Source organism: Uranotaenia lowii, chromosome 3 (assembly GCF_029784155.1).
Source record: "Uranotaenia lowii strain MFRU-FL chromosome 3, ASM2978415v1, whole genome shotgun sequence".
NCBI classification, from domain to species: domain Eukaryota; kingdom Metazoa; phylum Arthropoda; class Insecta; order Diptera; family Culicidae; genus Uranotaenia; species Uranotaenia lowii.
Genome location: NC_073693.1, coordinates 137379340 through 137394882, shown reverse-complemented (window position 1 = coordinate 137394882; position 15543 = coordinate 137379340). Strand labels below are relative to the sequence as shown.

General features: G+C 42.9%; 2 protein-coding genes across 2 annotated transcripts; both read right to left on the bottom strand.

The window, feature by feature from the left end:
• Positions 1-409: 409 nt before the first annotated feature.
• LOC129754304 (uncharacterized) lies at positions 410-5237 on the bottom strand. The gene is made up of 6 exons (XM_055750273.1): positions 4893-5237; positions 4627-4779; positions 3551-4506; positions 3434-3493; positions 1409-1639; positions 410-1354 (listed from the first exon to the last, which is right to left on the bottom strand). The coding sequence occupies exons 1-6, from the start codon at positions 4907-4909 to the stop codon at positions 810-812; spliced, it is 1962 nt and encodes a 653-aa protein (XP_055606248.1). The 5' UTR covers positions 4910-5237; the 3' UTR covers positions 410-809.
• Positions 5238-9317: 4080 nt separating this feature from the next.
• LOC129752652 (uncharacterized) lies at positions 9318-13643 on the bottom strand. The gene has a single exon (XM_055748423.1). It carries the CDS (start codon positions 13641-13643, stop codon positions 9318-9320), a length of 4326 nt encoding a protein of 1441 aa, XP_055604398.1.
• Between the last annotated feature and the right edge of the window lie 1900 nt (positions 13644-15543).

Genomic DNA, 15543 nt, shown 5'->3' with positions numbered 1-15543 from the left:
CAAAAACAAACACGACGGTGTGCATAATAATAGCATCAACAAACGATGAATGTTTCGGGCGAGTGGTTCAGCTTCGTATGTGTTGGTAAACGCAACAAGCCAAGCCAGCTGCCGTCGCTGTCGCTCTCCGCGGTGAAAACATTTTTTCACTGTAGTGTGTGTTAGCTCTGTCGTGTTGATTTACAGATTCTCTACAGAGGTTCGGCTAAAAATCTCTGCGGTGCGTTTCAGAGAATCTCTACCGAGAATCGAAAACCGAGCACATCGGTGATTCTCGTTAGAGAAATTGCAAGCCTGGCTCCGGCCCGACGAATTCCCAATTTTTCCTGACTCAGAAATTTTTCATTTTTAAGTTCGATTGGGTTGATTCAATAGGGATTGTGGTATTCACCCGTGAAGAAAAAAAAAATTTGGGGATATACACTTTATTCAGGAGTACATGAGGTGTAAACATGACAGAGTGAACGCAAAACGTTCCAAGTTAAGCTACACGTGATTCAAGTTAAGATTTTGAAAAACAGCTATTCTACTGATGATTGGGTATAGAAGAAGCTTTTAAATCTAGTGTGTAAACTGTAAAATAAATTAAACAACTAAAGTTGTTCGTTCTAAGGAGAGGCGTAGTTAACCATTAAAAAAAACCTTACACAGTTATATCTTGCGATGCAATACCTGGATCTGAATAAAGTTTGCATATTCTCCCTGTATGGCTATAGGGAAGTACATTCATTTGATGACGTATCTAGTGGGGGGATTGTATTAATGCGCGGGTAATTAACCACTGGTGGATAAATATCGTTAAAATTTGATTAGTGTCGGTCGTAGCTGTTTCCATTCTTTCCCGAACGGAATCTTCCCTCGCGACTTCGACTGCGACTCCGGCTCCGGCTGCGACTGCGTTGTTTTCGAGGGCTCCTGGACCGACTCCTTCCGTTACGCTTTTTATCCCCGCCGCCGTCGGTGCCACGCTGCGGTGAACGACTTACCGAACGGCTGATTTTGCGGGAACTTTTCTTCCGGTTATCGCTGCGTGTGCTGCGACTATCGCTACGGCTGCGATCGCGAGAAACGCTGCGCTTACGATCACGTGGAGAGATGCTGCGTTTACGATCACGTGGGGAGACGCTGCGTTTGCGATCACGCGGGGAGAGACTACGCTTTCGATCGCGAGAGTCACTGCGTTTTACTGGACGGTAGACATCTCTTTTGGAAAATCTGGGCGACACCGAACGTGATCGGGAGCGTGAACGCGATCGAGACCGGCTATATGAACGGCGTCTGTAAACGCCTCGGCGATCGTTTGATCGAGATCGGCGTTCTCGCGGGTAACGCGAGTTCATGTGATTTCGAGTATCTGTGGACAAAAAAACTGTACTTTTTTTTATTGATTATATATTTGAGAATTTACCGCGTCCTTTCATTCGACTGTTAATCATGTCGAGCAGTTTAGGGTTGACAACTTGCTTAGCCTCTTTGAGAACGTCGATCAACTCTTTAGCTCGGGCAGCGTTGTTAGGTGTGAAGAATGTATAAGCTGTTCCGGTGTTGTTCGAACGACCAGTACGACCGATTCGATGAATGTAATCCTCAGAAGTTGTAGGGTAATCAAAATTGATGACAAATTTTACATCGTCCACATCTACGAGATTAATAAGGAAGTGTTATCAAACAAAGCGTGCACATTTTATATAAAAGAAGCAACAAAAATCTAGTTTTACGTTAATATCAAAAGTGATAACAAGAAAAACTGATTGCTTATCCTGCTGGATGGGTGACATCTCTCACACACTCGTGATGTGACCGCTAACCTGGTTGGACCGGCGGCCAGTGGCAAACACCTATCGGTGGAATGCCGCCAGCTAGTCCGACGAGCCAGATCATCGAGTGCCGCAAGAGTTTGGATGCGATCAGTAGTAGACGGACCACCTGTCGCCAGCCGATGTCGATTGGCCGCCACTAAGCGGCTTGCCTGTGCAGGCATCGGACCGGATTTCTTTTGTGGAGAAGACCCTGCGAAGTGTCGAGAAGGAACCGTGCGAGCGCATACACGAATCTCCGCCTCCTTCCACCGGATAGCACGCGCTTTGAGGCACCGCCACCAACCACCAGCGGCCGACAGATTGGTGCCAATTGAGGAGGCGTGAATTGTTGATGAAGAGAAGAAACAAGGACCGACCGAGACCACCGTGTCGTCACCATTCCGTCAGTCCCCAGTGGTTGCCAGTCGGTGTTGGAGGAAGCGCCTGAGGAACCCCAAAGACGCAAAGACTGCGCCGGACAGCTCCGACGTTTGGTAACCCGGGCCGCGCCCACATGGCATTCCCCAGAGCGCCACGCGTTCACGTTTGGGCCACACCAGCACCGCATACACATCAGCGCACCCAGAGAGCCGAGTGCACAGCGAGCGAGTGAATGAGAGGCACACACTACGGGGCCACCTGCAGCCGCCTGATCTGTTTCTGTTCACGTCAGCAGTAAAAGCTCCAGCAGTAGTAGTACCCTGCCTAGAGGAGTCGCCGCCAGGATGTTATCCTTTTAGCGAATGGTTTTTGCTAGAGCTTTCTTTTGTTTCTGAACTACAGAAGGCAGACCGATCTAGAGTGTGTGTGCCTCTGGAAGGATAGAACAGATTGCTGGTTTTATTTTCGGAAAAAATGAACTCAAGTGCTGCTGCTATGGAAAAATTTGGAGAAACAAATGATGTCTAATAGGCTTGGTTTCGCCGAATGAGATCAATTTATAAGAATACGTAGGAAAACACCTAACACAAATTTTTGAGCATAGAGAGCTTTTAATATGCTAATATTTTATTAAACTGTTCAATTCCGCTGGATAAAGCCAATTTAAGAACGAAAGAAATTTCAGATTTTTATTTAGATTTTGTGTTTCAGATGAGGCTTCCAGAAAAAGACTTCAGATACAGATTTCAAATAAGGATTTTAGATTTAGATTCCAGGTTTTGTCTGATTTAACATAAAGATTTCAGTTTTAATTTTGAGATTTCAGATTAAGATTTCAGATTTCAGATTAAGATTTCAGATTTCAGATTTAGATTTCAGTTTCAAAGTTCAGTTTCAGAATTAAAAATTAAATCTTCTGAATAAAAATAAATGAGTACAAATTAAAAAAAAAACCCTTTCAATACCTTTCAGGGAGTCTTTTTTTTTCAACGCCTTAAATATCAAACCGCCGAAAACTTTGGCAACTTATTGATTATATAGGCTATCGTATTTTTGTCACTAAATCTCGCTATAGACCCCATTGGAATACAATAACCCGTTAATGAATGATTAGCATATAGGACGTATTACGTGGGTTTTCAAAGAGCACCAGTTTTATGATTTCGCTCTGCGATACAAATTTGTTTTGTCAGTAAATTTTCACGTTTTCAAGCATACAAGTAAACCTTATAAAGTGTCCCCAATTGACTTACCTAATCCTCTAGCAGCAACGTCAGTGGCAATCAAAATAGGGGATTTTCCTGTTCTAAAAGCTGAAATCAAGAAGACATTGATAAGACCATATAAATAACAAACCCAGAAAAGCTTACCATGAAGAGTGTAGTCACGATCTTTTTGAGTTTTGTCACCATGAATGCACATGGCTGGCCAACCGTCACGAGTCACTTTGCGAGTGATGTCATCGACTCGCTTCTTCGTCTCAATAAAGATAATTGTTTTACATTCCTTTTCGGCCATAATCTCACGAAGTAAAATGCTCAGTTTGGTTTCCTTTTCGTACTCCTGGCAGACGTCAATGATCTGTAGAATGTTATGATTGGCAGCCAGTTTGAGTGAACCAACGTTGATTTGAATGTAATCTTTCAGATAGTCTTTAACCAAACGTGCAACGGCATCTGGCCAAGTAGCGGACCACATCAGCGTTTGATGGTCCGGTCTTATTTGCTCGATAATGGTACGAATCTGTGGCTCAAATCCCATGTCCAACATCCGATCAGCTTCATCCAGTACCAGGTAAGAACATCGCCGCAAATTGGTGTGATCGGTAGAGAGGAAATCGATCAATCTTCCCGGTGTTGCAATGACAATCTCAACACCGTGTTCCAAATCGGAACCTTGGGCTCGCTTCTGGCCACCTCCAAATAAACAGGTGTTCTTGATTTTCATTGCCCGGCCAAAATCATCTGTAACCTGCTTGATTTGCTGAGCAAGTTCACGAGTTGGAGCCAATATCAGAGCAATCGGTCCGTCACCACGACGAATCCGAGACTGATGCTCGATGTGAAGCAGAGCGGGCAACAAATAGGATAACGTTTTGCCAGAACCCGTTTTAGCAATTCCAACCATATCTCGCCCGGACAAAGCAATCGGCCATCCCTGGGATTGAATCGGTGTCGGAGAAGTAAAATTAGAATAACGAAGCTCGTCGATTATTTCGGCTGGGAAATTTGCCTCTTCGAATGAAAAAATCGGATCTGGAGCATCGCGACCCTTGATTGAAATTTCATTAGTCTTCCTCCATTCGGTCACCTCACGTTCCGGACGTCTGTTGAACATAAGAATCAATTATCAATACTTACAATTCGAAAGCAGTACACAATTAAAGCATAAAAAATCAATAATCCCAAAGGTCAGGATCGATAAATACACATCCCCTTTCTCTTACCTATAATCGCTCTTCTGTCGATAGGGCACCCAGGTTACCGGGTCCAGCTTGTGGTGGTTCCAGTTAACGGGCTTCAGCAACTGTCCATTTTTCGCCTCGAATCGTTTGCCCATCCCGCCACGGCGCGGACTACGACTTCGGCTCCGCCGATAGCTAATAAACCAAATTGAATAATACATTCATAAAGGGTGGGGTAAAGGCAGTCGACGACATATTGGACGTTTGGTAATGGAAATTTTGTCCTGTGGCAAAGGAGCATCACTTACCCTCCTCGTTTGCGCATTTTAGCAGCAGGTCAACGATCACAATATATAAATCCGGTGAAGTCAAAAGCAGCGGAATCTTTTATGTAGAAATTGATAGGCAATTTATGTTTTTGATCAGCAAATTCTCGAAAAATGACGCCCAATAAAATTTTCAGCAACAAGCTAAACGAAAATTTTCACTTTTTGCTCCTTTCGCGTTGGGGGATAGGAAACTCGCGGTTAGGAAAAACATAGAATACACACAAAAATTGTTTCAGTATATTTTTAGATAAAATTTATTGTTTATAAACCAATTCAGAAATTGCATATTTTTCATCTGTTTCAATCATGATGAATCTGGAAAAAGTCATATTTGAAAAAACGTTATTGTGGCAAATATCGCTTGATTTCCAATTGATTATGGCTTCAGTCTCATGCTTAATATTTTTGTTATTCAGCGAACCATCATTTGTCAAAAAAAAATTAAACAATGAAAAATGAGCTGTTCGTTTGACAAAAGCTAGAAAATAACTGATATTGAACGTTTTTTTTTTCAAAATTGATACAAAACAGCTGTTCGGGACGTGGGCGTAGAAAAAATAAACTGGTTTTTGAGAGCAATGCAATGCAGCTTCAAACTGCAAGAAATGTATTTTTTAGTAAACAAACTAATTGAAAGGGGCAATTATTACTTACAGAATCAGTATTCGAACAGTAATTTTACCACGTGCGAACAATCTTTCCTTTTAGTTATCGATTCTCAAGGGAATCGCTGCAAATCGATTTCAAGGTTAGGTATGGTGGATTAGAGAACGTATTAAAATATTAACCTGTATATCCTACGGCGCACACAGGGGTAAAACATGAAAAAGACGATCAAAACTGTTTTCTGCCGAAACTGTTCGTTTTAGACCTATAGTGTCTTCGAGACAAATGACCAGCATTACAAGGGCTAAAAAGTAAGTTTTTTGAAAAATTGATTAATCCACCTAGTAGTGAGTTTGAAAAACTAACTTTTTTAATATCCATTTTAGAGCTGTATTGTCTGAGAAAAGTTTTTAGCTTGTACCAATTCTAGCAACTTTGCTAAAGAAGTCATAGCTGTAACATTAATCGTTTCAAAGTTATGACAATTTTTAGAAAAATAACACCAATTTTCAGTTTTTTCAACATAACTTTTTTGCGCGTGATTTTCCATATAAAATATGTTCTAGAGAGTTTTGAATACAGAAAAGTTGTACACTTTTGCTGAACATATTGTTTAGAAATTTTGAAGTTTAAACGAGATATCTTAAAAATACCTAACAAAAATAGTCATTTTGAACTGGTTATATCTCCTGAGTTCGGACGAGTTCGGTTACATATTTTACAGTTTTGCAATCAGAAAAGTATCGCCTTTCAAACAATGTACAATTCAAAGTGGCCAATTGTGACCTTCATAGTGTAAATGTCAATAGAAGTGAGCCGAAAGTGAAGTTTTTATACTAATTTGAGCCCATCTACCATCTCAAGTCCAAGTGGTTCAAGTAGGCCTACTGTTAGGAATCCTACATGTTGCAGCCAAATAGTAAAAGTTATGAAGAAATTAGTATAAAAACTTCACTTTCGGCTCACTTCTATTGACATTACACTATGAAGGTCACAATTGGCCACTTTGAATTGTACATTGTTTGAAAGGCGATACTTTTCTGATTGCAAAACTGTAAAATATGTAACCGAACTCGTCCGAACTCAGGAGATATAACCAGTTCAAAATGACTATTTTTGTTAAGTATTTTTAAGATATCTCATTTAAACTCTAAAATTTCTATACAATATGTTCAACAAAAGTGTACAACTTTTCTGTCTTCAAAACTCTCTAGAACATATTTTATATGGAAAATCACGCGCAAAAAAGTTATGTTGAAAAAACTGAAAATTGGTGTTATTTTTCTAAAAATTGTCATAACTTTGAAACGATTAATGTTACAGCTATGACTTCTTTAGCAAAGTTGCTAGAATTGGTACAAGCTAAAAACTTTTCTCAGACAATACAGCTCTAAAATAGATATTAAAAAAGTTAGTTTTTCAAACTCACTACTAGGTGGATTAATCAATTTTTCAAAAAACTTACTTTTTAGCCCTTGTAATGCTGGTCATTTGTCTCGAAGACACTATAGGTCTAAAACGAACAGTTTCGGCAGAAAACAGTTTTGATCGCCTTTTTCATATTTTACCCCTGTGTGCGGCGTTGGAAAGAACTTATAAACTGGATACAATCGATAACTTTGGATATTATAATAAACTTTTAAACTAAGTAAATATAAACTTGAATTTTGAGGATTTGAAAGATTTTAAGTTGGAGTTAAACTCGACGATACTGGCAGGCTCGATGAATCAGCAGAAAAGATGATTTTCCAATCATCCACCGGCTAACGTCACTCGGCAAGTTGACAGCGACGTACCCTGTTGCAAACCCGAATAGAATTGTACGATGAAAAAACCATGAATTCCATATTCACAAACCATAAATTTTATGGTTTACACAGAAAAAAAATCTGAATCCTTAACAACACTGAATTTGGAAATCTTTAATTTTACATGACATAGAACGCGATTTATTAATGTAAATTTACAGACTAAAACAAGATTGAATCCTTAACAGCACTGAATTCTAATGGCATAAATATTACTTGACACGGAACGCGATTATTTGATGGAAATTTACATCACATATGATGTAAATAAAAAGAAGCATCACATATGATGGAATTTTCAGTGCGAATTGAATACTACACGTCTTTGATATTTTACATGTCTTTCAAATTCCACACGCCTGTAGATGTTTTCAGACGTGTAATATTCAACTCGCACTGAAAATTCCGTCATATGTGATGTTTTTTTTATTTACATCATATGTGATGTAATTTTACAACTTTTTTCTGGTCACACAGAATTCTTAACAGCACTGAGATAGAAATTTCTTAAAATTACACGACATGGAATGTTACAGGACATTGAATTAATATTCAATGAATATTTTAAAACACTGAACGCGTTAATGTCATGTAAAAATACAGACTGTCAAAAACAGGCACACACAAATGTCAACAAAGTGTTAAGTCAAGTCGTGCACCATATATAATATTTTATAATATTTTATTAAAGCATTTTTCCCGCGAGTGAGTTTATCGATCTTGCTGGTTGCTGGAGATCTTTGATGCGGATCTGGAAGTGGCTCCACGTTATTAAATTTAGGATCCGGTACTTCGGGGAAGAAAAGATAAGTATGGATGTAACTCCTAAAGACAAACAAAATTTGTGAAATAAAAAATTTTGCCGTTTAATAAAATGAATTATATTAATTATAGAAAGATTTTATATTTTATTAGGAAATGAGAAAATTCCATTATTGAATCATATTAACGATAAAATAAATAAAACAAATTCCAATTGGAAATTTTTTATTCCACTATTCAGTGATTTTATAATTTACATCATTTTGATTTTACACGTTGCAAAATTTTACATCACTTTTATTTTACACGTTGCAAAATTTTACTGGCGTGTAATTTCCAACTAGCACTGAAAATTCCGTCATATATGATGCTTCTTTTTATTTACATCACATGTGATGTGATTTTACATATTTGTTTCGTTGTGTGTACACCATGCTTATTATCGTCCACGATACCGTGAATGCACATTGGAATTCATAGTTTCCCACCATACATTTCACTGTTTTGGCGAAAATAACCATGAAAAAGGGGTATTGTTATGCAGCGTGACCATGAAAAAAATGGCGATTTCCCATACATTCGGAAGCTCAAAAATATGAAGTTCATGGTGATAACAGCTTCCACTTTTTCATAGTGAAACCATGAAAATCCGACAATTTACATTGTTTGCCCGCTGAAATAAATATTGTTGCTCTTGGGGGGGTTTTTGTTTTTGTTTTTTTGATCATGTCATCATTTTTATGTTTTTTTATTAAAAAAACGAATGAATTTATTTTATCGACGATTTATTCAAATAATTTTAAAATTTACTCACACATTTTATTTAATCATAATTCATTTGCTGGGCTGCTCTGCAGCTCGCACTTCCACATCCCATTGCTGCTTGCGGCACCTCTTGGCTACCGCATCCTCAGCCACTCGCTGTGTGTCGGTTTTATTTTGCTGGAATTGATAAAAAAAAATTAAGATTTTTGCTGTTTGGATAGCTCCGATATTTAACTTACCGGTTGTGTCCATTTTCCGAACAAATTAAAATTCACAAAAAAATACCTCGACAAAACTGACTGAAGAGGAAAAAAACACGTGCCGCGACTGTCAAAATTTCAACCATACACGAAAAACTTGGAGTGTGTAAAGTCTCAAATCACGCTCGGATGTTCTTTTTACCATGAAGTACATGGTCACATCAAAATTCACCGGAAAATTACTGTAATACCATGGTTGCGTGCTATTCGGGAAGTGCTCCTGCAGTGTTCCCAGTTGTCAACATCCTCCCCCCCGTAACACAGGTCGAAGAAGTGGGAGATCCTTTGTTACAAGTAGGTAAGACGTCCAAAACGGCCAACTTGGACACTGCTTGACGACTAAGACCTCTGGTCGTCTGAATAATCGCTTTCCTAACTCGACCATCTGAGCCCAATATGACCTCTAAGACCTTACCTCGAACCCAACCATTTCTTCTTCCCTCGTTTACGACTACTACTAAGTCTCCTGCTGCAACCGGTTTAACTTCTCCGAACCATTTCGTACGCTTCGTGATAGTCGGGAGGTATTCCCGAATCCAACGACGCCAAAACCCATCCAGCTGGTTTTGAATAAGATTCCAGGTTCGGTTCGATGTTCTGCCCAAGTCGATGAAGTTCATCGGCGGTTGTTTGACCCCTGTAGAGCTACCCAAAAGAAAATGGTTTGGGGTTAGCGCTTCATTCTCCTCAGACTCCAGCGGCAAATAAGTAAGCGGCCGCGAGTTAACAATTCCTTCGGCGTCGACGATTAAGGTGTACAAGGCTTCATCGTCTAGCTTTCTCCCATCTTGAATACTGGCCTCGAGAGCTGTCTTAACTGATCGTACCATGCGTTCCCAGCAACCCCCCATATGAGGGGTTCCGGGAGGTATGAAGACCCATTTCGTGGAGGTATTGGTAAACGTAGCGGCCATATCTTCGTGGAACTTGAGAATTTGTTGCTGCAGTATGTTGTCCGCACCACGGAAGTTAGTCCCGTTGTCGGAATGGACCTCAATAGGAGCTCCTCGTCGTCCTATGAACCTGCGGATACCCATGATGCAGGATTCTGTACTCAGCGTGTAGACCACTTCTACGTGAACGGCTCTGATGGTCATGCAGGTGAAAAGGGCAATCCACCGCTTGACCGAACTTCTTCCCACTTTCACCAACACCGGGCCAAAGAGATCCAAACCCACGAAACTGAAGGGGCGTACGTAGGAGGCAAGCCTTGCCTCGGGTAGGGGTGCCATCTTGGGAATCTTCGGCTTCGACTTGTAGATCTTGCACCACTGACATTTACGGATAACTCTCTTTACAGTTGGGCGGATCTGACTGATGTGGAAATGCTGCCGCAGCTCATTAACAACGGTTTCGAAATTGGCGTGTAGGTACTTCTGGTGATAATAGTGGACTATTAGTTCTGTCACAGGATGATCTTTGTCGAGAATTACCGGAAACTTAGCACCGGTGGAAACATTTTTCGCCGCTCCGACTCGTCCGTCTATACGAAGTACGCCACGTTCGTCGAGGTACGGTGTCAACTTGTAGAGTTTACTCGACTTGGGTATAGTAGCTTGGCATTTAGTTGGAAGATCTTGATTGGCTTTCAGTAGAGCTACTTCTTCTGGGAAGGCCTGCATCTGGACCATACGAAACAAGGCATTTTCTGCTGCTAACAACTCTTCTTGTGGCCCCGGGAAATGTCCACGCGGCAGCCTGGCGCGATTTGGAAATCCGTTCAGGTATCGGTCCAGAAATCGGTACACGAATGACATAGATCGTAACAGCCGCTCCCACTTTGAAAATCGGGAAAACGCGACCACTACTTCGAGATCAACGGGCACGTGATGTACGCAGGTGGCCTTAAGCTCTTCTGGCGTCGACGTTAGCTTTCTCGGTTGAGGCCATTCCCTCTCGGTCTTCTGCAGAAACTCTGGACCACTAAACCACGTATCGTCCGCCTGCAGCTGTGGCCCAAGGGCCCATTTGGTGGCATGGTCAGCAATGTTTAACTTCGACGGAACCCATCGCCAGTCGGTGATGTTGGTTGTTGACAATATCTCTCCTACACGGCACGCTACAAACTGCGAATATCGCCGGTGGTCGGACTGAATCCACGAAAGAACGGTACTTGAATCGGACCAGAATATTACACGTCGGGGAATTACTGTATGACCTTTCATCACGAACTTCTTCAGACGCGTTCCAAGCACTGCGGCCATCAGCTCCAAACGAGGAATAGAACAGTGTTTGAGCGGCGCTACTTTAGTTTTGGCTGATATTAAGTTACACTTGAATTCCTCTCGATACGAAATGCGGAAGTAAGCTACGGCGGCATAGGCGTCTTCGCTGGCATCTACGAAGATGTGTAGTTCCAAACTCTGATAATGACTGGTTCGGATTTCAGAAAAGTAGCAACGAGGAATACGCAAGCTTTCAATCTTCGGAAAATACTCTATCCATTTCTGCCACTTCTCGAAGGACCTTTCATCGATTTTCTCATCCCAAGATGTTCCGAATCGCCAGACGTCTTGCAAAAGGACTTTTCCGTAAACGACGAATGCTGCCAAGAGACCAAGGGGGTCGAAAAAGGACATTAGGCATCGTAGTAGTTGTCGTTTCGTTGGAGGTGTTTTCGTAGCAATGACTTCATTTATTTCGGATGGTAGAACTGTGGAGTAGCTTAAGGTATCTTCCTGGGGCAACCAATGCATGCCGAGAACACGTTCAAAGCCATGAGAGCTCTCTATGCTCAGATCTTTTGGTTGTGATGTGGTTCCACCATCAAGATGTTGTAGGACTTCCGGTCTATTAGATCTCCAGTCACGTAAATTGAACCCGCCTTTTGCGTGGATCATCTTAACTTCCGGCGCAACCTTTGCCGCTTCTAGTTCCGTCTCGAAACTGTCAAAGTAGTCATCCACGTAGTGACACTTAACTATGGCTTCAACCGCCCGTGGATAGACCTTCTCAAACTCTTGCGCGTTTCTATTTTTGATATACTGCGCTGTAGCCGGGGAACAGGTGGAACCAAATGTTGCTACATCCATCACATAGACTTCCGGGTGTTCTTGAGGGTCTGTACGCCAGAGAAATCTCTGCGATTGACGATCAGCTTGGATTATTTGTATTTGGTGGAACATCTCGGCTATGTCCGCACAAACGGCGACTGGGAACTGACGGAAACGGAAAAGCACATGAGGCAACGTTGTTAACTCATCAGGTCCTTTAAGCAGCATTTTATTCAGCGATATTTGATCAACGGTAGCAGACACATCCCAGATAAGACGTACTTTTGATGGCTTTTTAGGATTGGTAACAACTCCGAGCGGTAAGTACCACACACGTCGCGGATCGGAGTTCAGGAGTTCTTCTTCTGTGGCTCTATGAGCGTATCCCTTGGCTTGGTAGTTCTTGAGCTGCTGGATAACGTTTTCCCGTAACTGTGGGTGTCGATTTAGTTTCCGCTCCAAACACTCTAGTCGTTTGACTGCCATCGGATATGAATCTGGAAGTTCGAAGTCATCGCATCGCCATAATAGCCCAGTTTGGAATCTATCCCCTACTCTGGAGGACGTATCTTGCATGATTCTTCGTGCTCGCTTATCAGCTTCGGACTCTATCTGAACAGAAGGGTAAACACCAGCTTCTTCCAACGAAAAGTAATCGCGGACTATGTTGTGCAAGGTTTCATCACTAGTGCAACTACAAGCATGATAGTTCAGCAATGGAGTAGATCTACCCGTTGAAACGCCTCCGTACACACACCAACCCATCCTGGTTTTGGTAGCCTTTGGTTCATGAAATAGGCCTTCTTTGATTTTCAGCGGAACAGTGAGATGGATGTTGTTGACCCCGATCAGAACGCGCGGAGTAGCATTGCGGTAGCTCCTGACCGGAAGTCCCTTGAGATGGGAATATTGCTTTGTTAAACTTTCGAAATTCAGTGACTGACTTGTGAGGCCCAACTTCTTTACAGTCCTTGTCTCTTTCAGAGTTGCCTTCAATCCCGTCACGCTCGAAACTTGCAGATCAATCACCTTCGATTCTCGTTCTGTTCGTGATACTTTACCAGTCCATTGTAGACACAGTTCTCGCGGGGTACCTTCAATGCCAAGCTCTTTCACCAACGCTTCCTCCACCAACGTAAGCGCAGAACCTTCGTCGATGAATGCGAACACCTCCTTCGAATTGCCATTGCCGTGAACCGTAATAGGTAGAATGCGGAAAAGAAACGGAACTTCTGAAGCACTATGAGCGAAATTTCCGCTTGCGACTGGTTGTGATGGCGAATTATCTTGAGTACCACTAGCTGCTACTGGTTTGGTTGAATGAAGCAATGGATGATGTCGATTGGTACATGCATTGACTCCACAGCGACTACTGCTTCGGCAAGATCTTCTTCCATGTGGGAACAGACAGATCCTGCAGATGTTGTATTGTTGAACAAAATGCCACCTTCCGTCCACATCGAATGACTTGAATTTGCTGCAGTCCCGCAACCGGTGATCTCGAGAACAGGCGGGACACTTCTTCTTATCGGGCATATTCTAGGGAACTTCTCTGGGAGTCTCGGTGTGTGTATTCACTGCACCCCGCTTGGGCTTGTACTTCTCCTCCTTCACCTGAGACCCACTGTAACGAGTCACTCTACTTGCAGTCTTCACCAACTTGGCCATGAACACACCGAAGATTTCCATGTTCACTTCACTGAACTCAACACTAAAATCAGACCACTCGAGTTGCTGCTGCGTGGGAAGACGACCGACAAGCTCAGACATTAACGTAGGATTCGACAAATGTGCGCGTTGATTCGCGGCTACTAAATGGTCGCACAGGCTTTGCACCGCTATACCGAACTCCATCAGTGTTTCTAACTTGTCTGCTTTAGGAGCGGGAAGGGATCTGACCTTTGTCAACAGGGAATCAATAAGAAGCTCTGGTCGGCCGAATAAAGAACGCAGAGTGTCTATAATTTGAGGCACAGACTCGGGAAGTAGAAGTTTACTGCGCACGGCTTCTAAAGCTGCGCCTTTCAAAGAGCGCTGCAAACGATCGAGATTCTCAGCTGGGTTGAAACCGCACGCCAGGGTAGTATTTGTGAAAATGCTGATAAATAACGGCCAGTCGGCTGGGTTACCGGAAAATTCTGGCAAAGGTCGGTTCATGACCTGGCGTGTGGCTAGTTGCGAGGGGGATGGTTGATACGAGGTCATAACATTTGCAACAACTGGCAGCTCATTAGGTCCGAGGCCGAGTTGCTTAATATATGGTTCGAGGTGGTCATTAACATGGGCATTATAATCATTTATTGGTCTGGGCAAAGTATTAAGTGGAATGTTCCTACCTTGTGTTTGCTGGAGGGGGTTGAGAGGGGGAGGATGGCTGTTACGGTTCGCCGACATTGGGCGGCTGAACGAAGGCTCTCCAGTACCTCCCAACGACGCCTGGTTCCTCGTCCCGATGTTGCCACCTTTCGGCTGTGCACCACTTGGACCTCGAAAACCGCATCCGGCATTCAACTTTGGTGTCGAATTTAGCTGAACCTTCGATTTGGTTGATTGAAGACTCGGGGGATGTTCCTTGGATGGTCCCGGTTGAGACCCAGACGAATTGTCCACCAAATGTGGGATCGGAAAATGTCGATCCGGTAGCGATGCTCGCCGATAACTAGCTGGTTCTGTTGTTGGCTGCTTTTCCACTCCTTGCCTTCTAGAATTGGATTCTGTGGCCTCGGTACCTGGATTCGCGATGCTGGCGCGCGATTTCGGATCCTGCATTCGAAGAACGCCTTGCTGTAGCATAACCGACTCCCACTGGTGCACGCCCATGATCGACCAAGCGTGTGATTTGCTCCATAGGTTACGGGAGCTAGAGCTTTCCTGTGCGCTAGTATTACTACGGGGAAATGCACCGGTGTATCGTCGTTGTCGATCGGAAGTGGTGAGTGTGACTGTGCTGCTCTTATGGGGCTGCTGCTGGTCACCTTGATTGCGCGAAGTTTCCGAAAGAACTACCTCGCTTGCTGCACCTTCCGATTCGGGTGTTGATTCCAACCAGCTTTGAACCTGCGACTCATCCGGATCTATTTCGAAACCGCTTACCTCGCTGTCATCGGAATCCATTTGTTCCTGGAGTAGATTGAACCGTTCATCAACATAAATTTTTTCTGCATCAAGTTCCTCTAACTTGGCCTGCAGTTTCAACTTCCTTGCTTGACTCTCCAGTGTGCGCTTTGCCTCTAGCTGCTGCAATTGGAGGTCGCGACGACGAGCCTTGGAACTGGACGTGCTGGGAGCTCGTGTGTTCTGAACCGGAACACAAAATTTGCAGCTCCACGGTCGCTTCTCGACGGACTCCGTTACACCGGCACATGTTTGGTGCCACCAAGCTTGACACGTGTCACACTGCACCATATTGCTGGCCGAATTCGGAAGATCGCATCCT

What these genes read in the sequence shown, in the direction of transcription:
- LOC129754304 (XM_055750273.1), bottom strand. An exon ending in CGACAGAAGAGCGATTATAG is followed by an intron (nt 4,507 to 4,626) that starts GTAAGAGAAAGG and finishes TATGTTCAACAG; the next exon opens with ACGTCCGGAACGTGAGGTGA. An exon ending in CAGTCGAATGAAAGGACGCG is followed by an intron (nt 1,355 to 1,408) that starts GTAAATTCTCAA and finishes TTTTGTCCACAG; the next exon opens with ATACTCGAAATCACATGAAC.
- LOC129752652 (XM_055748423.1), bottom strand. Translation starts at nt 13,643, where the DNA reads ATGCCCGATAAGAAGAAGTGTCCCGCCTGTTCTCGAGATCACCGGTTG.